The sequence below is a fragment of the Oenanthe melanoleuca genome, chromosome 13 (genome assembly GCF_029582105.1).
Source record: "Oenanthe melanoleuca isolate GR-GAL-2019-014 chromosome 13, OMel1.0, whole genome shotgun sequence".
Lineage (NCBI taxonomy): Eukaryota > Metazoa > Chordata > Aves > Passeriformes > Muscicapidae > Oenanthe > Oenanthe melanoleuca.
The window spans coordinates 9,708,653-9,732,179 of NC_079347.1; the positions used below are offsets into that span (position 1 = coordinate 9,708,653).

General features: G+C 49.1%; 3 protein-coding genes across 4 annotated transcripts in view; 2 read left to right on the plus strand and 1 right to left on the minus strand.

Annotated features, from left to right (window-relative positions):
* The first annotated feature begins 892 nt into the window (after positions 1 to 892).
* On the plus strand, positions 893 to 4,346 carry MRNIP (MRN complex interacting protein). Its single transcript, XM_056502110.1, has 7 exons — positions 893 to 968; positions 1,074 to 1,133; positions 1,285 to 1,382; positions 2,630 to 2,699; positions 2,992 to 3,128; positions 3,359 to 3,461; positions 3,677 to 4,346. The coding sequence occupies exons 1-7, from the start codon at positions 909 to 911 to the stop codon at positions 4,247 to 4,249; spliced, it is 1,101 nt and encodes a 366-aa protein (XP_056358085.1). The 5' UTR covers positions 893 to 908; the 3' UTR covers positions 4,250 to 4,346.
* A 437-nt stretch (positions 4,347 to 4,783) lies between these two features.
* On the minus strand, positions 4,784 to 9,519 carry SQSTM1 (sequestosome 1). 2 transcript variants are annotated; one of them, XM_056502108.1, is made up of 8 exons: positions 8,866 to 9,519; positions 8,643 to 8,738; positions 7,627 to 7,856; positions 7,362 to 7,518; positions 6,818 to 6,907; positions 6,064 to 6,308; positions 5,629 to 5,836; positions 4,784 to 5,084 (listed from the first exon to the last, which is right to left on the minus strand). In XM_056502108.1, exons 1-8 carry the CDS (start codon positions 9,041 to 9,043, stop codon positions 4,927 to 4,929), a joined length of 1,362 nt encoding a protein of 453 aa, XP_056358083.1. In that variant the 5' UTR covers positions 9,044 to 9,519; the 3' UTR covers positions 4,784 to 4,926. The 2 variants fall into 2 exon arrangements, with proteins under 2 accessions (XP_056358083.1, XP_056358084.1); XM_056502109.1 differs by lacking the exon at positions 6,818 to 6,907 and having other exon boundaries at positions 8,866 to 9,325.
* Positions 9,520 to 15,762: 6,243 nt separating this feature from the next.
* MGAT4B (alpha-1,3-mannosyl-glycoprotein 4-beta-N-acetylglucosaminyltransferase B) overlaps positions 15,763 to 23,527 on the plus strand; it is a 50,102-nt gene continuing 42,337 nt past the window's right edge. Inside the window, exon 1 of the mRNA XM_056502339.1 lies at positions 15,763 to 16,046. Within this exon, the coding sequence (XP_056358314.1) occupies positions 15,950 to 16,046 (97 nt within the window). The 5' untranslated portion in view covers positions 15,763 to 15,949. The remainder of the gene's footprint in view (positions 16,047 to 23,527) is intronic.

The following is a 23,527-nucleotide window of genomic DNA, read 5'->3' on the forward strand; positions in this document are numbered from 1 at the left end:
CAGAAAGAATGTGTCGCTAAAACTGTGGGAAAAACAAAAACCCCTCAACAACATTTTTGTGTTAGAGAATCGAAGTGCTACTTTATTCTGTCCAGGATGTGCAACAGAAAGAGTTTTAGCCACACATAGCCCGGGTGTGCAGAGAAAATCATTCCATGACAGATTGTTCTTTACTAGACTTTTCAGATACTTATGCAATCAAAATCCATAGATATTCATTGGTTCAATGTTCATTGCTCCCAAGTTACACAGTTCTTAGTATTTCCTTTCTTATTGGTTAAGGATTTCTTCACCTCCGATGCTAATGTGGTCCTCATTCCTCGGTTCTCTTACCGTTCTTTTCCAGAATGGGTGTCAATGACCATGCCAGGGCTGATGCTTGGTGTTGATGGTCATTTATGGTCCTTATCTTTTGTGTATCTTCTGTGCTATTCCCACTCTGCTGAGATGTTAAGCTCATCACACCTTGAGTGATGAAACAATCCTTTGGAAAGAAAATTCCCCCAGGAGCAAAGAATGAAACCCCGACTAAAGTTATATAAAATATTTAAACTTGGTGTATTTTCCAACAAGTAGACTTGGTGTGACTGCACTCTGCTTTCCTTCCTTTTTCCTTTCATTTTTTTCCTTTTTTTTTTTTTTTTTAATTTTCTTTTGTATCTTTTCTCTTTTTCCTTTACTTTTTTCCTGGGTTTTTTTTTTCTTTCTTTTCTTTCCCCTTACCCCACCTTTCTTTCCCCGTCTTCTTTTTTCCCTCTTTTCCCCCTTTTCCTTATTACTCTGTAGATTTACTTTTTTACATAACACGGACCAACCGTGTCCGTGCCCGGTGTCGCTGTCCCCGTGTGTCATTCCCCGGTGCCGCCGCCGGGGGGCGCTGGCGGCTGGCGCCGGGTCACGTGACGGCGATGGCGCAGCGGTTCTGGGTGCTGCGGTGCTGCCGCTGCCGCCGCTTCCAGGGGCAGCAGGTGGGGCCGGGCGGGACGGGACGGGACGGGACGGGACGGGACGGGACGGGACGGGACGGGGCCGGTGCGTTCCGGGCTCTGACCGACCCCTCTGTGCCCTCGCAGGCCAAGCGCAGCGGGCGGTGGAGCTGCAGCGTGTGCGGCCAGCGGCAGACCCTGCAGAAGGTGAGGGCAGCCCTGCACCCGCAGCCGCCTGTGCTGGCCCTCGGTGACACCGGGGCTGTCCGCTCACCTCCGTGACACCGGGGCTGTCCCCTCACCTCGTGCTGTGCCCCTCTGGCTGCTCCCTCACCTTGTCCCCATTCATTCTGTGCAGGTTTATGGGCAGGGCTCGGGCCTGGAGTGCAGGCGCCACGTCCAGAAGCTGAACTTGCTGCAGGGTGAAGCCGAGGAGGCGCTTGGTTGGACATCTTGGTACAGAGTTTAACCTTCTCCTGCTCGTTTAACTCGTTTACCCGCTGAGTGTTTAACCTGCACCTGCTCCTTGCTTTTGATGTGCAGCAGCTGACGTGCATCTTCACACCCTGCGGGCCTGTTGGCCACCTGAGCGTGTCAGGGAAGGTTTTCTGGCCTCTTGAGAAGCCTGGACCGTGCAGGTTGTGGCCTCACTTCACAGGAACAAGCTCTTTGTTGGGGATTTAGTGTCCCAGCATGATTCTTTTGATAAGGATTTCTTTGAGATAACTATAAGTGATCAATAGCATGTGTTGGTCAGGCCTTTACTCATTAATATGTACACAATAAGGTTTGGGGTTGTTGTGTTGGTGTTTGATTTTTTTTTTTTAATTTGATCTTTCTTATGTGCTGTTTGATGAGCTGACTGTGGAGATGCCCCTTTTACAGATTACAGTCCTCATCAGATTACATCCTCAGAAAACCTCCATTTGAAAAGCTGCTGCCTATTGGCACTTAAGGGGTTCACACTGTGAATCTGTTGAGTAATCGCTGCTGTTGATGAAAGTCTTGTTCAGTGCAAACACTTCAGTGTAATTCCTGCTGGGTTGGAAAATCTGAGTAGCAGCTTCCTGTTTATTTCACTTCTGAATCTGTTTATAAATCATCTAATCTTGAAGTGGTCTTGAACTGGTCCAGCCTTCTTATTATTCAGTTATTTTCAGAGATTGGTCAAGGGTAGTTATGTAACTTAGTTCTGACTACACAGTGCTTCACAGTTAAGCTTGGGCAAGAAAACTCATTGTTCACTTTATCAAAAAGTGTTGCTATTTTTATTCTCAATTGTGAAATTCAAAACTTTATGAAACAACTTCCCTTTTCCTTGCTTTCATGGGATAAAATGAGTGAGTTTAAACTGTTGTACCAAACAAACACTCTTATATCCCTACCTATGACCAACTAAAATTTATCATTTCATAATTATTTGCTTTAGATCAAACTTGCAACTTTGTATAGCAACAAGGAGAGCTCTAACTAGAGCCTCTAGCTAGACGTAATCAAGTATTTGTGCAGTGTATCTTGCAAATAATTAATTTGGCATAAGTTTTTCCATAGATCCTGGCTTTTTTTTTCTGATATGTCTCCTGTCCAGTGTTCCTATCCATGCTTTCTATTCAATCCCTTGTGCTGTGACTGGGTGATTTGAAGCCTATTAATCAACAGACAGGAGTGTGCTCTAGAAATTGTACTTTAAACCTCTATTTTAGGTGTGTAGAAGACTCTGTAAATGACAGCAAAAATAGAGCAGCACAATATGAGGACAGTTCACTCCAGCAGGTAAGATCCCTACAATGGTGAGGTAAATACAAACCCATTCTGTTCTGGGTGAAACCAGTGATCCCTTTATATGGTTCAGAGAGCTGAAATGGTGAATGAAATCAGAGAGGCTCCTGCAGAGACAGAGGGAGATGTACACAGAAACTGCTCCACTGGGGACTGAACCTGGGAACACGATACAGGAGCATGTGCTAAACTGATTCATGATTTGAGGCACTTGGCATATGTGTAACAATACCAAAAATGAGAAGCCCCATGTTTTGCTGTTTTTAGTAATTCTCCAGTGTTGTAGGAGGTAAGGACAGAAGGTAGTCGCTGGAGTAAATATCTGGACCAGGAGAGTGAGGATCAGGAAGATGAGGAGGAGGAGGCAGCTCTGGAAAGGCAACAGTTCTGTTCCCGGAGAAAGAACACCGTGGGAGAACAAAGGTACAGAGAGAACTTGGTTTTGCAATTCCTGCCCCTGAGTGGTGACACTTGATTTGGAAGTGTGGGAGGGAGCTCATCTCTGAAATCTGAGCTAAGGTGCAGGTTGCAATGTATGACCTGAATTGAGCAGGGGTTTGGTACTTGGGGATAAAGAGCCATGCATTTTATGAACCTCTCCAGTAATCTGTTAGAAAAATCAGTGGATCTAATCTGTCCTCTTTCTTGGCCAGGAAACCTCCCAAATGCTTCCTCTCCAGTGATGTTCCAGAGCATGCAGAAGAAAGTGGAGTTTCTCAGCTTGTCTATGAAGCCAAAAAAGTTAAAACCACTGAGGTATTTGTTACAGAAGATGCTCCTGACTTCTTTTGTATCATCATCATTTTGAGTTTTGTAAGTCTTTCTCTGCTCCTCTCCAGCAAGCCAATGAATGACTGGAGAGAAAAAAAAAATGTGTTGGGGGTTTCTGATAGGTTTGGCTTTTCCTAAATAGGTGCCACTTTTAATGCTTCTATGCTGCATTTATAACTAAGTTCTCTCTCTTCTTACAGTGCAAGAAGTGCTTTGTAGCAGTACCTGATGGACATGATGGAGCTGCTGGTTCTGGAGGCAGTGTGGCTCCTGCTCTCTCTGAGTCTGTGGTGCCTGAGGAGAACACACAGCCCCCAGCTGCTTGTACCAAGCCATCCAAGTGGGGAAAATTTCTTTCATTATCTGACAGCTCTAGTGAAAATTCTGCTGCAGTGGCCATGGCACTACAGGAGAGCAGTGGAGGTGTGGGGCTGGACAGCACCACTGCTGGTGGGGCCTGGAGGTGCTCAGGACAGGCTGGAATAACTCTGCCTCAGGGTACAGGTTTTGAATTTAAAAAGCGTGTTGCTAGCACTGAGGATCTGGCCTGGAGACTGCCCAGCAGCAGTTGCTCTGTTGAGGATGTGCTCAGAAAACCTCACAGCCGGGTCCTCGGGGTAGGATCTGCTGCAGAGAACACTGCAGGAAGGGGCTGCTTGGATACAATGGGGAAGGCAAACAGCTTTGTTAACTCTAATCCTGGGCCAAAGCTGAGTAACATTGCTCGTGAGCAACTCTTCTGCACAGGTGAGGAGTTTGATGATGATCTCTGATAAGCTCAGGCATCTTTGGCCTGTCTTTCTTGTCTCTAATGCATTTGCTGTGTTATTTACTGAGACAGTTTTAAACTTAAAGATGGTTTCAAAGCCATAGAGAGATGCACTATTAAAGTTGCTTACTTGCATGAGATTGCATTTAGGGAAAAGGGAAGGAGGGGGAAGAGACTGTTGCTCTCAGGTTACAATGTTGTCTAGCGACCTCAGCAGCTAGAAATAGTAATGGAAGTAGGTCAGCTTGGGGAGAGAGCTCCCAGGCTTTAAGGATTCCTGGCCTGACAATTAAATTCTGTGATTGACTCCTCCTTACTAACTGCAGCTCTTTATCCCCAAATGACAGCGTTGTAGAAATCTCCCATAGCAACCCTTTCTTCCAGAGCTGGGAGCAAGCTCTAGAGTCAACAAAGCACTGGATTTCTCTTCCCAAGTGTAGCCTAAAGTATGTGCAGAAAGGCAGTCCTGAAGTGCTTCATGTTTTTAGCCTCATCTGTAAAAATGTAGCTGTGATACTGAAATACTCACTCAGACATATCACATGCAGTAGTATTTATTTTTCCTCCATTCTACAAGCACTTAAGAACATGAGACAGAAACCCAGAGTAGGAAAAATGAAGAACCACAGTAACTCATGCTGCGTTATATGCTTTCAGTTAGTAAAGTGCTTTTTGTTACTACTACAAGTGAGGTGGCTGCTTAGAATATTGGATGGCATCTAGTGCTGCCCCAATGTCGCAGTTCTTGGTCTGCAGGAGCCGAGTGAGCCATCCACCCTCATCAGAGAAGCCCATGGAGAGCATCTGGGACAGGGACTCAATGAGGCGAGGGTCAGCTTCTGTGAAAAGAAGAATAGTTTAAAGTTCAGCTATTTCATATAATTGCAAAACCAGGCAAGGCTTTACTAGCACTCTTTGAGAGGAAGTGACATGCTCTTGTCTCCCAGGAGTGTAGATGTTTGAGATAATATATTATCAGAGCGAAGGAAAGTGCTTAGTCAGGCTCAGCTGGCCTTGCTGTGGGACTCAGTGCTGCCCTAAAGCCACAGGATGTACTGGTCCACATCCTGCATTAAAAAACTCTTGAGCAGTACACAGCAAGGAAAGGATTGAGGACAGCACCTCTCTCATATGTTGCTCCAATGGCCTATCAGCCTGTCAGACGTGGTTAAGACTTAGCAGTTCACATTCAAGAGAGGAACCACCTGATCATAACAGAGTGCAAGAGGTGTCAAAGCTGCCCAAGTCAGGGACAGGTTTAGCTCTAATTTACACAACCTTGGTTTCTACCACCTCTAACACAAGTCTGCTTGTGGCAGATCAAGTTGGCAGTTCTCAAGCCAAAGTTGCTCTTGGGTACAAAACCTGCAGACTCTCTCCTACCTGGGGGGAGATGTGGGTAGAGAGCAGCTTCTCGCAGTCCTGTAGGTCCTGGCTGGGGAGGATCCCGAGGCACATCCAGGGGGCTGGGACCGTCTGTGTCTGGCATTTGCAGAGACTGCAGCTCACCTGTGGAAGGATCCACTTCTTTGGATGATAAGTGGGTCCAGTCCTCCTCACCCCCCGATGAACTGCTAGACTCACTGTGTTCCTGAAATGGAAAAAAAAGGTCCAGGTGCTATAGTGCTTTCCAGGCAGGATGCACACTCCTGCTATTTACCTTTAATATAAAGAATTCCATCCACAAGCAGTCCCACCACCACCTTTGCTGTAAATCTGTATAGGTGCTCTGTATCACTTAAACTTCTCTCATCTTAATATTCACTCCCACCATGTGTGCTAAGTGATTATATTCAATTACTGTCATAGTTCCTGTACCTGGGAGTGGAGGCTGCCATCTTCCATTTGTGTGGGCACAGGATCTACCACCATATCTTGGATCTGTTCTGCAATCATGTTTACTTGTGCAGCAGACTCTGTATTATTCCAGTCTGCTTTGGTCTGAACATTCTGGGTTGGAGCACTGCTGGTTGCCTCAGCACTGGTCTTCTCTTGGTTGGCGGAAGTGGGAGTCACTTTGCTTCTTTGTCCTCCATGTTCCACATCAATATCAACTTCAATACCTAGAAAAGCATTTGAGATGGGCAGAGTTTTAAGATGTTTTTACAAAGTGCAGTCCTAAACAGATTAATCCTGCTCTACACTCTTAGGGTTTCTATCATCCTACAATTTGCCATGTAGCATGCAGGAATTCAAAAGCAAAGCCTTCTTTAATAAAGAGTAGCTAAGTACAAATAGTCATCTTCCTCTACACAGACAAGCCAAGTACTTAAAGGGCCAGGGCAAAAGTTGTATCTACATCCACAGAAACCAGGTAAAATCCAGAGTCACCACTGACTTGAAGATAGTGTTACAGTGCTGACATGTTAATGAAATCTTTCCTCATTTTCTCTCAAAGAAAAGGTACTGAGTGGCTGTTCTAAGCATTATTAGTATGCAACTGCAAATTAAGCCTTTGAGGCTTAGGAGACAGGAAGTTGTTCCAAGACCAGTCACAAAAACTGACTGCTGCTCCTGTTAAACAGACCTGAAAGCCAGTCCAGGGACTGGTAACAAACTGTAGGTCACTTACCCAGGGGGCTCAGAAAAGCTGCAACACTCTCCCCAACATTCTTTAGGAAGGTGACATTGGGGTCCTGAGGCTGGCTGTTAGTAGAAGCTTCTAGAAAAACAATTTCTGTTAGCACACAAACTCAGAGGGACAGGACACCTGCAGAGGGTGTGTCCCCACAGGAGCTTAGTGCTCATTCCTGTCACTCACACACATTACAAACAAAGCACTACAGAGAAAAAGTAACTAAGCTACCTCTGGAACAGAAAGCCAGCATTAGCATTGTTATGGCTAATTAGCCATGCTGAAAGGCAGATCTGGAGTAGAACAATGACATGCTTGACCTAACAGCTCAGCTTGGTTGGGTTCCAGATACTTTATCTGCATCCTCATTGATTGCACACCTTAAAGCAATCATACTTTGTGCTGAAAGGTACCAGTTATTTCATGCGAATTAGATTAGCTCCTTTGTTTATTTTCCCACCTAGACTCTGCCCTGTGCTGCAGAACCTCAGCTAGGCTGAGGCCCCACCACCACCACCTTGTCTAGCAGGGCATCTCTTACCTTCTGCAGCAGGTGCACTGGGGGCTGCAGTGCTGGCTTCGGCCTGCTCCGAGTTCTGGCAGGGAGCTGCAGGCCCGGGATACCCCCAGCAATGCATCCATGGGAAGGGTGGGACACCATGGCGCATTTTACGGAGCCAGCGTCCTCGGGGGAGCCACTGCAAAGGGTGACATTCATGTGACACTGGGTTCTGAGCAACTGAAACGCCTAACTTGAATTTGAGGAACCTCCCACTCATCAGCTCCCTTCCACAGATTTTGCTCACCTCAAATGGATTAAGCAGTGGGCTTTGGAACATCACCATGTTGTGCTCCTTGTGGATGCCCTTCCCCTCACAGGTGCTGCACAGGTCATAGTCTGGGCAGACACTGCACTTGAACCTGGTCCCCACCACGGGTCCCTCACAGCCATCACAGATGACATTGGGGTGCACCATGTTGCGGGGAGGCTCCTGGCTGCACTGCGAGCGGTGCTCCCGCTTGCACTCCTTTTTCTCTGTTAAGGAAAGGAAACTCTGCATCAAGAACAAGTTACTATTTACAGACTGGAAATCAGGCAGAGGAGGAAGCACAAACAGCCCATCAGAACAGTGTTGACTTACTAGGTCAGTTTATTTTTATACTGGCTGTCAAACCTAAGCCAGGCTCATGTAAGAGACCTTAAACCACGTGCAAAGAGGTTTTGCAAAGATACCTTGAACTGAAACCAAGCATGTCTAATCTAAATATCTCTTGGCATGCTTACTTTAGATTAGTACTGCACCATCTCATCATCTGGCTTCTTATCCTACCTTCCCAAGCACTGCAAGAACAAAATGTTTCTGGAGAAGGAGTTAGGAAGGCGGATACCAAGAAGCATAACATGAGAATGGGGACAACAGGTGTGGCTCACTAGATGGACTGCAGATAAAGCTTTGAGGTAGATACCTGAACACAAGAGAATAGGCAGCAACTATGCACAGGCGAAGTGGAACTAAGACGAAGGCGTTGTTGCGAATATTTAAGATACCAGGGCTAGTTTAGTGTATCCAGGGAACAAGAATGACAACAGATCCTCGCACTGGGCAAGCTGATAGGGCCAGGAGGAAACTTGTGGTTTGTTTATCCCACCTCAGATTCATGTTCTGTCATATCACACTGCCCTTTATTTAACCTCCCCCGCAGAGGCCGCACCAGGCCCCTGAGGACACGGGGAAGGGCCAGGGCTGGCTTCTCCCGTGCTGGGAGCGCCGCCAACAGCGCCCAGCGAGACCCGCCGTGCGCTGCAGCCGCGCCGCCGTACCTTTGATATAAACACGGAACACGCCATCCCGCACGTAGGGCATCGCCAACTCCAGCTCCTCGTCGCTGGAAAAAGCGATCAGGTCCCCGTCCTCATCTAGAAAGGGAGGAGCGCGGGATCAGGGCCCGGTCGGCTGCCATGAGGGGTACGCAGAGCCCCGCGCCCTGCCGCCCCCGGCACAGCCCCCGGGCCCGGCCCACAGCGCAGCCCCGGCCCCGCTCACCCTTGTAGTGCATGCGGAAGGCGGGCGGCGGCCCGGCCCGCAGCAGCCCCTGGAAGAGCTCGGCGACGCGGTCGTAGATGGCCCGGTAGCGGGCGGGCGGCGGCAGGGAGAAGCGGCGGATCTCGCGGGCCGTCTCCTCCTTGCCCAGCAGGTAGGCTTTCACCGTCAGCGCCGCCATGGCTGTGGCGCAGCAGGAATTGCGGCCGGGAGGCGAGACACGCTCAGTCACACAAGGCGGAGCGCACAGCTGCGGTGGCGGCGCCGGCGGCCGCGCTTTTATTGAGCCACAGCACAGACCACGCCCACAACTGACCACGCCCCTTCATTCCGTCTCGCTCCGCCCCTGGTCCCGATCCCGGTCCCGATCCCGGTCCCGATCCCGGTCCCGATCCCGGTCCCGATCCCGGTCCCGGTCCCGGTCCCGGTTCGGCTCCTGCTCCCGCTCCGTCCCCATCCAGCGCGAACGGGAAGCGCTCAAGACACGTTTTCCTGCCGCCGGGAAAACCTGTGGATACGTGCGAATTCCCGTGTCTGCTCCCTGCCCTGCTCGGCCCCGGCCTTGCGCCCCGGGGCCGGCCAGCAGCGTTTGGGGGCGCGGGGCTGTGGTGGTCTGCAAAGCACTACGGAGCCGGGGCGGCGGGCAGTGGCTGCGACATGGGGACATTCTGGGTGGCCTCCGAGACACGCCGGTGGGCAAACACCACACCAGAGGCAGCGGCCACCAGGACCCGCCGGCCATGTGCCAGCACGGGGCTCGGCCATCCCGGTGCCACTTGTCCCCTCCATGGCACTCGGGGCCAGCCCGGCAGGGAGCAGCGGCGGCGCCACGCGCCAGCCCCGCTCGTGCGGCGCCCACCCGAGCGCTTGGCGAGCCGAGCGTGGCAGGAATAAATAACTCTGCCTTGAACCCCGCGTTTCGGAAAGGGGGGACTAAAAATAAAGACACTGGTGTAAACACAACTGACATTAAGGAGGGTGTGCTGTGGCCCTTCCAAGCTGGTTGGCAGCAGTATTTTTTCACAGTTCAGATACAGTTGACAGACCTCTTAATCTGGCCACGGGAGGGTTCAGCTGGCAGAACACACGGTCCGTGCTGTCCAAGCATAATTAAATAATGATGGATCAATGATTATTAGGTTCCTTGTTGGTGTTGATTTCCTCTCACCCAAGGGCCTGACCACTCTGACTCTTGGTGCTGTATTTCTTAGTTTAAGATACTAAGAACTTAAGAGATGATTTATCATCTTCTGTAATCAAAATAAGCATAAATTTTAATTTCCACAATGTGAAGGTAGTTCATTTCTTGAGCTAAAGTATATATGTTAAAACACTTGGCCTTTCATGTAGACACATTTTTGGCATATGTGTGGCAATGTTGAAATTGCAACCCTTTCCTGGAGAATAGTATTTATAGTGGAAAAGTTTGCCCCTTTTAAGTTAAAATATTTTCTAGAAAATTCAGTTTCTAGGTATGACATGGCTAATATTTCCACTGTGAGGCAGTGGGTTAAAGTTCAAACACCAGCATACCAGGTGGAAGCATGGATGATGCTGTGTAAGAAATGATTCAGCAGCTTTTACAGCAGGAAATATTGAAAGGTTTGGGCAGGCAGCAAGGCCATATTGCATTAACCTTCCCTTTGCCTGTTTGCTGTGTGTATCCTTATGTCTAAAAATTGTCAGTGAAAGCTGATGACTTGACATTTTTGGATTATGTTTTTTCTCCATAAAATCAGAGGTGGCACCAGCAGAAGCAGGACATGAGGACATCCAATACTCTGCCAGTGTTGGATCTGCCTTGCCAAGCAGAACCTCCAGGATGCTCATCTCATGTCCTGCTTCTGAGGACCCCAAGGGCCACTTTCTTCTCATCTATAAAGCCAGGGATTGGTATTGTGAGACGCAGATCCAGTACATTCATTCCTTAGGTTCCGAGTTTCTGCTGTCCCAGACAGCTCAAATTCCTATTCCCTTCTCCATCCCTGCCTGTATTTAAGGGGTGTTTGAGGCACAGGGGTTGTCTTCAAGTTCCTATGTCTTTTCATGTCAGTTCTGTCTCCGGGCTAATTTATTTTTGCATTTATAATTATCAAGCAATGTGCTAAAATAAAATCAGAAATCTGAGTTTTCCTCTGTGTCCACTTTAATGCAGTTGTCCTGGTGGGACATGCTGAGTCACGCTCAGCCTTTTGGGTGTGACATCATGAACTTTTACAAAAAGGCAAACAGGCTTTCACCGGTCTTTTGTTGGCTTACCTCACCGATCACGGGACAGGGGTGACTCAGTGAGTCTCCTCCTCGAGGTCGGGGATTTCCTCCCAGCGAGTTCTTCTCCAGCTCAGACCTCGCTCTCCTCTATTTCCTCCAGCCCTGTGTCTGCCTCTGGCCGGTTCCTCAGCCCCCTGGAGGAGCCATATGAGGAGCTGTGCTGTATTCCCAGATCCACTTGACAAGTTTCTCCCTCTGTTTGTCAATGGATCTGGATTTTGGCATTCTCAGCATGAAGCAGTGGCTGTGTCCAGCCTCACAGATGGATTTAGCAAAGGGGCAGTAAAGGGAACAGGAAAAAAAACTGCTGGAGTTTAAAAATTCAAGTTAGAGAGGAAAGGCTTAAAAAGGAGCAATTAGCATCCCTTCAGTGCTCTGCTTTCTCTCTACACCCACTTCTGCTGGGAAATGTTTAAAAATATTTGGTGAGGTTTTTGCTCTGAGGGCACAATCACCAGAAATATCCTTTCTGTCCAAATTTCTTATGTTTGCAGTAAAGCCCTGGGGGGAAGAAGGTGGGATGGAGGAGGGGAAATGTCCAATCTTTTCCTTGCTTTGCAAACCACAGCAGAGGCTGACGAGGATTTTCCAGAGAAAACTTTTCCCCCAGATCATTGCTCCAGCCTGAGCTCCCATCAGTGTCCCAGCGGTCCTGGTGAGGAGGGGAGGGTTGGGTCGCTGTTTCCCCGGCTCTGGCAGGAAGGATGTGGTGATGGAGTTGGCGATGGGGGGACCATTCGCAGCTCTCCGGGCTGCACCAGGTGCCCCGATCCCACTCGCTCCTTCCAGAGGCTTCTGGAGAGGTGCAGGACGCTCCAGACGGGTCGGGACACGGTGACTCAGCCCTGTCCCATGACCGCTGCCCTCCTCCAGCGCAGTGAAAGCTCCGCTCATGCTCGGGGGCAGAGCCCTCCTTCCTCACTGGCACACGCAGAGCAGAGAGCCCGGCAGGGAGGTTTTGCTGTCTCATTTTTGAGGCTGAGCTTTCCTGAAGTTTAGCTGTGCCACGTCAGGTGTTTACACAGGCTCAGCAGCGATTCCCATTGCTGTACTGAAACTGGTAAGCGCAGAAAACCCTGGGACGATTTTTTCCCTGAGACAGAGGAGCAGATAGGAAGAACTGGTGGAGAGCAGGCACAAGGTACAAACATGGTAGGGCTGTCATGCAGTTCCATAAGGATTTTATGTTCCTGGAGGTGAGAAAGAGATTTTTGTACCTACGCAAATTGCTCGGGGCAAAGGTTGTTTTGAGAATCTGACTTGTAGCTTTACCCTGAGTTAAAGCATCAATATGTCAACACTTTGAAGGTAAAGCACCCTGTTGTCATCTTCCTCTCTCATGGCTAAGGAGATTTGGAAACATTTATACTGCAGTGAAACAAGCCATGGTGATATTTGAATGTAGCAGCCTATAAAACACACAGAAAATGAAATTATTTTGTTTCTTGCATAGAGCAGCCTGGGAAGGATCAAGCCTAAAGGTGAACCAAACACGAGGGCCAAGCTGTTTAGAGCACTAGATAAAATCAGCTATACTTTTTATACCTAGACCTAATAAATGTTTTCTCTTTCTAAGTTTTGTAATGGCCTCAGGACCTCTGGATTGCTATGGGAGTTTCTCACAAAGGCCCCTCTTTTCTGCAGCACAATCAGCATTGCCAACATCAACTGTTCAAGAATATGAGACCACCTTAAAAAAACCTTTTCTCTCTATTTTCTGACAGGGTTTTGGATCTATGCAGTTCACATTTTAATCTTTGCTCTGCAAAGCTCAAAACTTGCTCAAAACTTTAACAACAGAATAAAAACTGAAGAAAGAGGGATGGACTTCAAGAATAAAAGAGACCTTTGCAGTCTGAGAGAAAAATGTCAGGTGCTACAGTTTGGCTTAGATCCTCATTTTTTTCCAAGAGAATCCAAGATTTTTATCATGAGAGGGTTGTATAAAGCTCATTAATTTCTTCAGACTTTTATGAAGACAAAGTAGAACAGCAGAAATTAGATTAAACTTTATCCTTGGGAAAGAGTCTAATTAATTGTCTTGGAGAAATTATTAATGTTCCTCTCCTCTCTTCTGCTGCAGACACACTGCATATCCCAAATGGTGGGAGCATTTTGCACCTCTGAAAATAGACAACTAACATTTAATGGATTACAGCATTTCCCTACCAGCAGCTCTTACTTGTCTGCCACCTTTGGGGTGACAGGGGGTTTCCATTAATTCCTGTGGACCTGCTGCTGACTCATGTTCTGATGGGGTTGCTTGGGCAATGCTTTGTGAAATCCAGGTCAGGATGCACAAGTCTAGGCCACTCCCCCCGGATTTTTTCAGCATTCCCGAGAGTTCTGCTCAGGGCATTTCGCTGCTCAGGATGTGCCCCGTGTGAGCAGCGATCTGTGCCCAGCCCTGTAGCTCCTCCCTGCTTTCTGTCAGTGGAGGAGGCAGAAACTTTTGATGCCGTCCAAAGGGCTCCCTCTGCCGATTTCCTCCCCGGGTTTCCTAACCACCGGGACGGGCCATTTCGAGATTTGAAAAACGTGCTTTATTTCACGAACCGGAGAAAATTCTGAGGATGCAGTTAGGCAAGAGTGCAGAAATGGGTGACCTGTGCTTTTCCTGTGCTCAACGAGGCACGCAGAGCATCCCGAGGCAGCCCCTGCACCCTCCTGGGTGCTGGGCTCCCTTCACTGCTCACCTTCCAGATGGAAGCAGCGTGGCCCTGAGGAGCCATTCGGCAGATTTTCCATTTCAGGAGCGTTCCCATGTCTGATGGAGTGTTGTTGGGAGGAGATGTGCCCGTGGAGGGCAGCTGGCTCCCAGCTCATCCCTGCCTGGCACCTGGGATGGCTCTGGGGTGACATCCCAGCACTGCCACTCCTGCCTGTGGCACGGGCACACCCCTGGCTGTACATTGCACCCTAATTGATCCAGACATTTCATGCAACAGACTTTGATCGCTGGAAGACAGTCCTACAGTATTGACACGTCTGAGAAATATTTACCTGCTAAAAGAGCTCTGGGAATGGGAGGTGACAACTGTTGCTGGTTCAGAAATTATGTAGCCATGTACCGGGCACCTGAGCTGCCTGACCTCATGCCCACCCACAGAAACACGTTCAGATGATGAAGGCAAATAAATGCCTGTGGAGCCTGACCTCACAGTACAGTCTATAATGAAATGAGCTGGACCCATTAACACGAGAAAACAGAAACAAAATAATTTTGTAATCTGATTTCTTCAGTCCTTCACCCAGGCAAGCGGCTTGAGGTCATAACCCCTGAATGCCAGGTCCTTTGGAAGAGGGATAATGTCGTTCCAGGCAGCAGCTTCCGTTTGTGATTTCTTCTGGCGCTGATTTTGTCTCAATAAACATTGGATGTTGTTTCCTTAAGCAAGATGAAATACTTCTGTGGGAATGGCTGAGAGGATGCACTGCATGACTCCTGGGGCTGCTGCCCCCGACCTCATCCTGCACCCCCCAGCTGTGCACACGCCGTGGGGAGATCCCTGTGCACAGGGGCTGAGCACACACCTCCACCCAGGGACACCCACCCGTGACACCACAGGGACTGGGCCATTCCCAGGGTCTGTGTGCAGGGATGTGCATCACCCTGGCACAGGCACAGGCACAGGCTCAGGCACAGGCACACCCCCACACGCTGCAGACAGATGGACCCATGCTCACACACACACAGACATATGGACACACAGCGAGACACGTATGGACACAGCCACACACACACACACGTGTACAGACCCACGCAGGCACCCACAGATTTATCTGCAGCTTTGTACGGACATATGGATGGGCATGAGGAGGCAGGGGTGCAGGAGTGAGCCAAGGATACAGGTATGTACATTTATACATGTAACTCATGAATGTGCACTCTTGCACACACATACACACGTGCGTGCAGGTGTACACACACATATGGATGGACATGGACAGATACACAAACACACACACAGGGGCACACACACTCATACACACACACAGACACAATCTCACACAGCCACAGATACACACTCATACATAGACATGTGCAGACAAACTGATGTGCAGACACACGCGCACTCACACACTCCCACACTCTCACACACACTCACATACTCTCATATACACACTCACACTCACACTCATGCACACACACTCATACTCTCACACACTCTCACACTCAGTCTCTCTCACACATTGATACACACACTCACACTCTCACATACTCTCACATACTCACACTCTTACACACACTCGCACTCTCACACACACACAATCACGCTAACGCACACATAGTCTCACACACACTCACACTCTCACACACTCACACAAATACACACTCACATACATACTCTTATTCATACACACGCACACATACTCAATCTCATATTCTCTCACACTCTCACACTCTCACACTCTCACATTCATACTTACATACTCACGCTCACACTCACTTTCCTCCCATTCACTCACCCCGCCCTTCTGTAGTCCCGCATTCTCCCGCACGGGGGCGCCCTTCGTTCGCTGCCGCCCCGCCCATTCAGCCCCGCCCCTCGGCCCCGCCCATGAACCCCGCCCCTCGGCCCCGCCCCTCGGCCCCGCCCCTCGGCCCCGCCCCGGCCCCTCCCGGCCCCGCCCCGCCCGCCCGGCGGGCCCGGCGCGGGCGCTGCGTGCGGGCGGTGCGGGCGGTGCGGGCTCTGCGCCCCGCTCCGCTCCCGCTCTCGGCTCCGCGCTCCCCGCTCCGCTCCGCCGGGGCCCCCGGGGCTGCCGAGCCGCGCCGCGCCCGGGACATGCGGCCGCCCCCGCCGGCGAGGAGGCGATGAGGCTCCGCAGCGGCACGGCGCTCACGCTGCTGCTCGGCTGCCTGTGCGCGCTGCTCTCGCTCTCCTGGTACGGCGCCTTCGGCGGGCACAAAGGTAAGGGGGGCTCGGCCGCCTCCGCGGGGCCCGGCCGCCGCCCCGCCGCCGGGGAGGGGATGCGAGGTCTCCGCCAGTCGAGCCCGGCTGGACCCGGGGGCGCGTTGGGATCCAGAGCCGGCGAGCATCCTGCGGGAGCTGGGGGGTCCCGAAGGGCAGGATGCTGCTGGAGCCCCGGGGCGCGGACTCGGCGGGATTCTGTGCGCCCCTGGCCCCGCGGTACCTGTGGAACCCCCGGGGCGGCTGCCCGTGCCCGGCCGGGCGAGACGCGTCCCAGGCGGGGGTCTCTGCTCGACCCCCGGGTGCGCTGCGGCCAGGGGTGCCCACGGAGGGTCGGGGGGTTGGGGGTGATGGACGGGCTGTTGTCCGGGTCGGGGTGCGCTTGGCCTGGCTTTGGTGATGTGCTTCTTTGCACCCCCGTGTTTATGGCCAAAACCTTCATGGGCGATGGGAGCCAGGTGGGTTAAATCTGCGTGAGAGTGTGGTAGTGCCAGAAACTGTGGGGAACTCTCAGATGCTGGGGGTTCTTTGGGCAAACTCTTGAGGAGAGATCTGAACATCTCTGCCTTCCTTGCATGCGTCTCTTGTGGCTCGATGCTGAGTCCAGTAACTTCGGTGGATATGGGACAGGTGTGAGGGCTGTGGCTGTGGCACACACATGTTGGTGCTGGCTTTGCACTGAGTAGGCAGCTGCAGAGCAGAGGTGCAGGGCCCTGTCCTGCCGAGGCTGCAGAGGGATCCTGTGCAGGTGTTGCAGAGATGCTTGCTGCTGATTTTTTCTGACAACACAATAGTTGCTTTTCTCCACCCAGTCTCTCACTCAAGCTGTGCGCTGGACTTATTCTGACCTGGAGGACAATTCTGACAGTTGCTTTTGAATTGTGTCTCTGTACTGTGTATGAGTGTGTAACCTCCTACACCTGTGGTAATTGCTCAGCTCTTCCAGTTCCTGCACTTTTAGAGGTCATTAAAGGTGTGTGATCTGACCAACCAGGCCTTGACTCTCTCCTCCCCCTTCTATATAACCATCTCTCCCTGCTACAGGTGAGAAGCAGCTTTTGCTGTGACTTGATGGATTTGCAATCCTGTGGCACACCATGCACCATCACAAGGTGCAGCTTGCACATAGTGCAAGGCAGGCATCAGGGCTGGGGCAGCTCTGGAGGAAGGTTTTTTGGCTCTGATGGGCAGGATGACATGCCTGGGATGTGCCATTTTGTCCTGGCAGCTGCAGGTGTCTGACAGGTGGCTGCTTGGACTCCTCTGCCTCATTCATCACTGAAGGCTCTCCTGTTGTGCTGCTGAGGTGGTTTAAATCCCACCTGAGCTGCCTCCTGCAGAGGTTTGTTTGATGGGCGTTTGCAATGCAGGAGTGCTGCCTCAGTACCAGTGGATTGGTTTGCTTCTCCTGGTGATATTTTTAACTGGCCAAAATGTTTGCATACACAGGTGTTGCTGTTGTGTGTTGCTTTCAGACAGAAGTGCCAGACCACAGTAGTTGTGCAGGGGCAGAGCAGTGCTCTGAGAACTGCCCTGTGCTTTCCACTGAGCAGTGGCTTTTCTTGCAGCTTCCTCTCATAAATAAAGCAAAAGCAGCGTGCAGTGCTGTGTGGGCTTTGAGCAGCCCCTCCTGCTTTCAGAAGCAGGGTGGCCAACCCCACTAGGCAGTCTGGGCTGTGTTGTCCTTTGACACACTTTTATTTTTCAACAAGCAGCTTTTCCCTGTCGCTCCTGCAAGTGCCAGAATAAGAACCCTGGGTACCACTGTCCCTGTCCTCGGCAGGACCCTCTCTAGGATTCACCTTTTCCTCTGGCAGCAACAGATTGTCAGCTGCACACGGCGATGGCTGCAGCAGGTCACACCAACACGGGCTGGCTGTGTCAGCACAGCAGGTTTCCAGCCAGCATGGTCATTTACAGACCAGGGCAGAGCTGGAGACCTTGAGAGGTCATTCAGTCCATCTCCTGCCCTCCGCAGCATCGCTGATAGCCAACCCCTTCCTGACAGATGTTTGTCCTATTGGTTCTTAAAAACCTCCAGTGACAGGGACTCCTAAGCTCCCCAGACAATCTGTTTGACATTTAGCAGCCCTCATATTAGGTTTTTCTTGTGATTCGTACGGAAATGTCTTTTTCTGCAGTTTAGTTTCAGGATTGCTCTTCTTTATTTATTGGGAATAGGCAGAAAAGTTCCTTCTGTCCTTTGCAGTGGGCCAGTAGATATTTGGAAGTTGCTACTGTTTTCCTTACTAATATAGATTAAACCACACTGGCTCCTTTGATCACTCTATTTTAGGTCATGTATTCTTGGTCTTTTAGGTCATGTATTCTTGGTCTGCAGTGGCTTTTGTTGCTCTCTTCTGGACCATCATCCTTGGTGAGGAGTGATTGCTTAACCTGGGACAAGGGGCTGAAGTTGCTGTCCTTCTATTTTCCCTCGGAAGACTAAGGGTTACTTCGTATCTTTTACAAACAATGGTCTTGTTTATACATCCCACTGAGTGTGCTTTTCACTTTCGCTATAGGCAACTCATGGTTGTTTTGTTTTATCCCATCAACCCTTCAACTATTCTTCTCCAGATGTTGTTCTGCTTTTCATTCCTTATCTTGTGTTTGCCTGGTTAATTATTCTTACCAAATTGCATTACCTCATGCTTGTCCTTGTTGGACTGTGCCCTTTTTTTTTTTTTTTTTTTTTTTTTTTTTTTTCCCAGACTGTTTCTTCTAAATTATTGGGATTGTTTTGAATTCTGATCTTGTCCTCCTGCATGCTTTCAGACCCTCTCAGCTTGGTGTAGCCTTCCAGGGCAATCAGCCTGTTTTCTCTGTCATCAGCCAAGCTGTGGATAAAAACCCCAGTTGGTGCTGGATCTGGGATGGGTTCAGTGGAAGGTGTTTCAGTAGAGCCCAGTCAGTCTGTGCTCAAAGAGCAGTGCCCTGTTCACAGCTGGTCTTCCCAGCAGTGGTGTCCTACCTTTGGGCAGCTCAGGGAATCCCCTCACCCCTGGCTACCTTATGGGAGTGTCCCATCAGACACTACCAGAGGTCTCTGAAGTCTTTGTTTCTTCTCCCCTTCCTGCAAGTCCTGACACCCTGTCACAAAATGAAATATGAGAGATTTGATGTGGCTTGCTCTTGATGAACAGAAATTATTTCTTTTCAAGTTCTCCTTGTCTTCTAAGCACTTCAACTGAAGTTAAGCTTATATTTTTCAAATATAGGCTTTATTTTTACCAGTCCTCTGTAACATCAGTCATCTCCTGTGAATGGCTGGAGACAATTCCCAGTGCTCCTGAGTTGCTGATGTCATTGAGTTCTGGGGAAGTCTGGCAAGGTGTCCACATTGCCTCCAGTGGGGAATAATATGATATTAAAATATAAGGCATTGCAGAGTCTGCTTGTCTTTCCACTCTATGTTGGGAGGACAAAACAATTAATTGCAATAAAATAAACCAAAACAAACCATGTCTAGAGCTGCTTTTCTGAGAGCAGCTTGTTTACCTGCTAATGGTGTTCTGCTGTGCTGTGGTTATTAGTAAAGTTTTGACCTCATGGTCTGCAAAAACAGACGCTGCCTCTTTCCAATTATAAATGTGGTTTGAAATAGTCTGCTGGAGTGGGAAGAGAAGGGCAGCCTCAAATAGCACAGCCACTCACCCAGGCAGCCAGGGTCCAGCAGGTGGGCCACGTGCTCTGTGTCATGGTGGTGGGTGTCTTGGACAAAGGCTGATGTTCTTTGTTGGTTTTAGATTTAAATGTGGTTTCACTTCCCAAAAGCATGAGCTGCCATGCAGAAAGCTCTTTTGTCACCTGGTGTCAGGTGTTGGGTGTGTAGGGGTTAATTGTGGAGGTGCAGGCAGGTTTGGGGTTAATGTGCCCAATGTGGGGGCTCCAGGGGACTCAGGACTTGCTGAGGGATTAGTAAAACCAAGAAGGGTTAATGACTTGAGGTGAGTCACAAGTACAGATGGGATGAAGGCAAACAATTTAACCTACCAATTAAATTGTGCTTTTTTAATTTCCAGTGGTGAAAACTGTTCAGTTCTCATCCATAATGTTTGTTCTTATCTTGACTGACTGACTAGCCATGTGCTGTTTATACAGCCCTTCTCTTTGTCCTTTGCAGCCTATGCCAGAACTATAAATGCTGCAGGATATTTGGGGTTTGAGTGTTGGGATTTGATTTTTAATTGAACAGGAAATTTTAAATCTTGTGTTGAACCTTTTAGGAGACTCCTAATGTGCTGCCCATTGGAAATGCTACATGTAGAGGTTGGCATGGTGCCTCCTCAGTATGGCTGTGTAGCTCAGGGCAGGCTGTTGCCTGTGCAGGCTTCCCCTGGCAAGTTTTTTCTCTGTCAGCTTTTAATGATTTCTAGTTACTCACTGCCAGCCAGTGCCTGGCTTCCATAGCAAAACCCCAACTGCAGTCAACTCTGTACCCATAGATTTGGCTGCAGAATGGGGTTGCTGTTTGCATGGTGGCTTCACTCCCCTGAGATCAGCTGTGACTGTGTGGAAGTTTGGATGCTCACCTTGTGGGAGCTGTTTTTCCTGTGGGTGTTGTGGAAGTGCTTCAGCACAGTCCTTGGGGGACTCAGCACGAGCATCCTGCCTGGTGTCTGATGCAGGGCTGAGCACAGAGTCTCTCCCTTGGCTTGTGGCTGTGGTGAGGAGCAGGGTGCTGGGTTTGGTGGCTGTGGGGCACTGGCTGCAGCCTGGATGATGCTCTGGGGCAGCAGGGAGGGCTCAGGCAGCATCTCTGTAAGGAAATATCCCTCATGCAGTGCTGCCATGGCAGGATGCTCTGCTCACTGGAGGTGTCCTTTGTGGGAAGCAAACTTTGTCCTGGAGGGGTGTTCCTCTGGGTGTGTTTACAAAGTCTTGTTCTATAGTGCAGAAAAGCTGTGAACACTAATCCTCTCTGGAAGCAGCAGAGTCAAAGCTCGATAGCGTTAAACACATGTCCTGGGGCATGTGGGGCTCCTGCTGCTTTTCTCTTGCCTGCACCAGCTTGACTTCAGGGTTTTGTAGTTTCTTTGAGGTCTTGGGCACTGCCTGCAGCGAAATGGATTCGAGTGAAAGCCGTGGTTTGAGCTGGGATCACTTCACAGCAGCCCTTGTGAGTGTTTCCCAGCGAGTGCTGTTGGGATCTGGGAGATGCAGGCAAGGACCTGGCTGGGGAACCATGGAGTTTGGAAATCTGTCATTAAAATGTGTTGTGAATACAAAGACGTGCAGCAGCATTTCTGAGAGACTTTTCATGGTGCTCAGCAGATATTGTGTGAAATTGGTGGCTGGGATGCAGCAGCATTTGTGACATTATCACACCTGTGACTTGAACAAATTCATCCCAAGAGTGAGGGGCACTGTGCAATCTGTTGATACTAATTTATCAAAATAAGTAGTTCATTTTCTGGAATCAGCTGTACATCTATTTTTATTTATTTTTTTAAAGGCCTTTAAACAGGGTTCTTTACCTGTATTGTGTGTGCAGTTTCTGTGTCCCATTGCTGCTCCCACAGTAAGAGCTGTGGTTGTGTGATGTTACAAGGGCTCTCTCCTAACCTGTGTTCTTCAGCACAGACTTTGAGTTGTGTCCTTGCTATGCTGTGTCCCTCCCAGGCTTGGTAAAGTCGACTGGCTGGTTTCATGCCTCAGTTCCCATCTGCTCTCTGGGGACAGTGACATCTCTTTTCCCAGGGGTTTGGAGGACACTGCCACGCTTCTGTGACAGCAGAGTCTGTGCCAGTGCATGGGAGAGGAGCAGTCAGAGGAGATTAACACACACACACCCAATTATATCAAGTTCTTCTCTTGGTTTACTTCTGTTGCAGAACAAAACTCATTTGTGATTCCCTTTGATTCATCTAAAACAAATCATTGATTTGTACTTATATCCTGAATGTTCATTGATTATTCACTTAGTGTTTAATGTAAAACACATCTATAGCTGGCTAGTTTAAGTGAAGCTGCCAGTCATCTCTAGAAAGCCTTGAAGCCACTAAGTGCTGGAGCAATTGCTTTAGCAATAGATGGACAAGGCTGCTACAGGTAGGCTTGGATTATCCATGGTTCTCCCTGTTCACAAAACCCAAACCAGTCACCAAAGGACCAATTTTTCTGTTAGTAGTATAAAGAAACACAAATCTCCATACTGAGGTGCCTGGCTCAGCACAGGCATCCACAGCCACAGGACTTTGAAGGAAACCCTTGAGGCTGAGCCACCTCCCTAAAAATGCTTGGAAATGATGCTTAAGGTTCCAGGTGAAGATTTTCCATATCATTATTGTGCCAATTCTAATGTTCAAGTTTTCATTTTCATGAGACAGAGATCAAGAGGTTGGGATATTGGGTGGATGAAGAGGGCTGCTGTGGTGACAGAACTCATTGGGCAAATTAAAGGATTGTGGAAAGTATTAAAATAATTAAAGAGCTTCAGCAGGGGCAGGCAGGTTAGCATTGTTAGGAGGAGAGGCTTTTCAGGAAGGGCTGATCAAGTATCTGCTTAGCAGCTTCCTGATGCAGGCAGAGGATTGTTGTCTTTGATGGAGGGAAAAAATTTTTTCTGCCTTTTCCATTTGAATTGCAGCTTAGTGGGCTTTATATTCAGCAGTGCCCTTCTTGGGTTTATTTTCGAACTTACATCAGGCTTCCCTTGCAAAGCAGGAAAGTCTGGGAGTGGCAGATTCCTCTATTAAATAATCTCTTCTGCATTAATTGTGTCACTGGCCAATTCTCCTTCTGTTTTTGTCCCGGTGTCAAGTCACATTTGAGTCTCCAGGATCAGTGCATTAGCCTGGATGCATCTCTGATGCACAGAGATGGCTCTGTAACTCTGTCTTCTCTCCTGCCTGCCCCTGCCTTGCCAGTATTTAAATATTCCTTCCCTCCTGTGCTACATACAGGATAAATGCTTACCTAAAGGTTAATCTGTATTTTGAAGTGGCTGGACATGCACATGAAAATGTCTTATGCAAGATATTTTAATTTCTGCTTATATTAAAGTGGACAGCAGTAGTGTTAAAATGTAAATCATTAGGCTTTAAAGAAGCTTCTGGGCAAAAATTAATCTCCACCTGCCTTTTATGTTCATGATGAGTTTTGTTGCATTGCAGCATCCATTTGCTTGTGGCTTTAATTGTCACTGGTGGTTTAGGAGTTGTTGGTAGTGGGATGGATGCTGAACTCTGGGAGGAGCAAGGTGTTGGCTTATGTCAGTGCTGCTGCCTGGTCCATGCCTGTCCATCAATGAGTTTTTAGACCATCCTGATCACATTTTCAAGTCTGCTTTACAGCACTTAGGTTTTTCTTCTCTCCCTGCAATGCTTTCTGGAAGGTTCAGCCTGGGAACCCTTTTTTGTCACTCACTGCTTGTACTTACTTGGCAGTAAGTCCTCTGTGTATTGTCAGTGTTCTGAGGAATGGCTCAGGGAGGAGGCCTGTGGTACCAAAAGGTTGTAAAGCCTTTGAAACTCTTG

What these genes read in the sequence shown, in the direction of transcription:
- MRNIP (XM_056502110.1), top strand. Translation starts at nt 909, where the DNA reads ATGGCGCAGCGGTTCTGGGTGCTGCGGTGCTGCCGCTGCCGCCGCTTC. An exon ending in AGGACAGTTCACTCCAGCAG is followed by an intron (nt 2,700 to 2,991) that starts GTAAGATCCCTA and finishes CCAGTGTTGTAG; the next exon opens with GAGGTAAGGACAGAAGGTAG. An exon ending in AACACCGTGGGAGAACAAAG is followed by an intron (nt 3,129 to 3,358) that starts GTACAGAGAGAA and finishes TTTCTTGGCCAG; the next exon opens with GAAACCTCCCAAATGCTTCC.
- SQSTM1 (XM_056502108.1), bottom strand. Translation starts at nt 9,043, where the DNA reads ATGGCGGCGCTGACGGTGAAAGCCTACCTGCTGGGCAAGGAGGAGACG. An exon ending in GTTCCGTGTTTATATCAAAG is followed by an intron (nt 7,857 to 8,642) that starts GTACGGCGGCGC and finishes TTTCCTTAACAG; the next exon opens with AGAAAAAGGAGTGCAAGCGG. An exon ending in CAGTGCACCTGCTGCAGAAG is followed by an intron (nt 6,908 to 7,361) that starts GTAAGAGATGCC and finishes TTGTTTTTCTAG; the next exon opens with AAGCTTCTACTAACAGCCAG.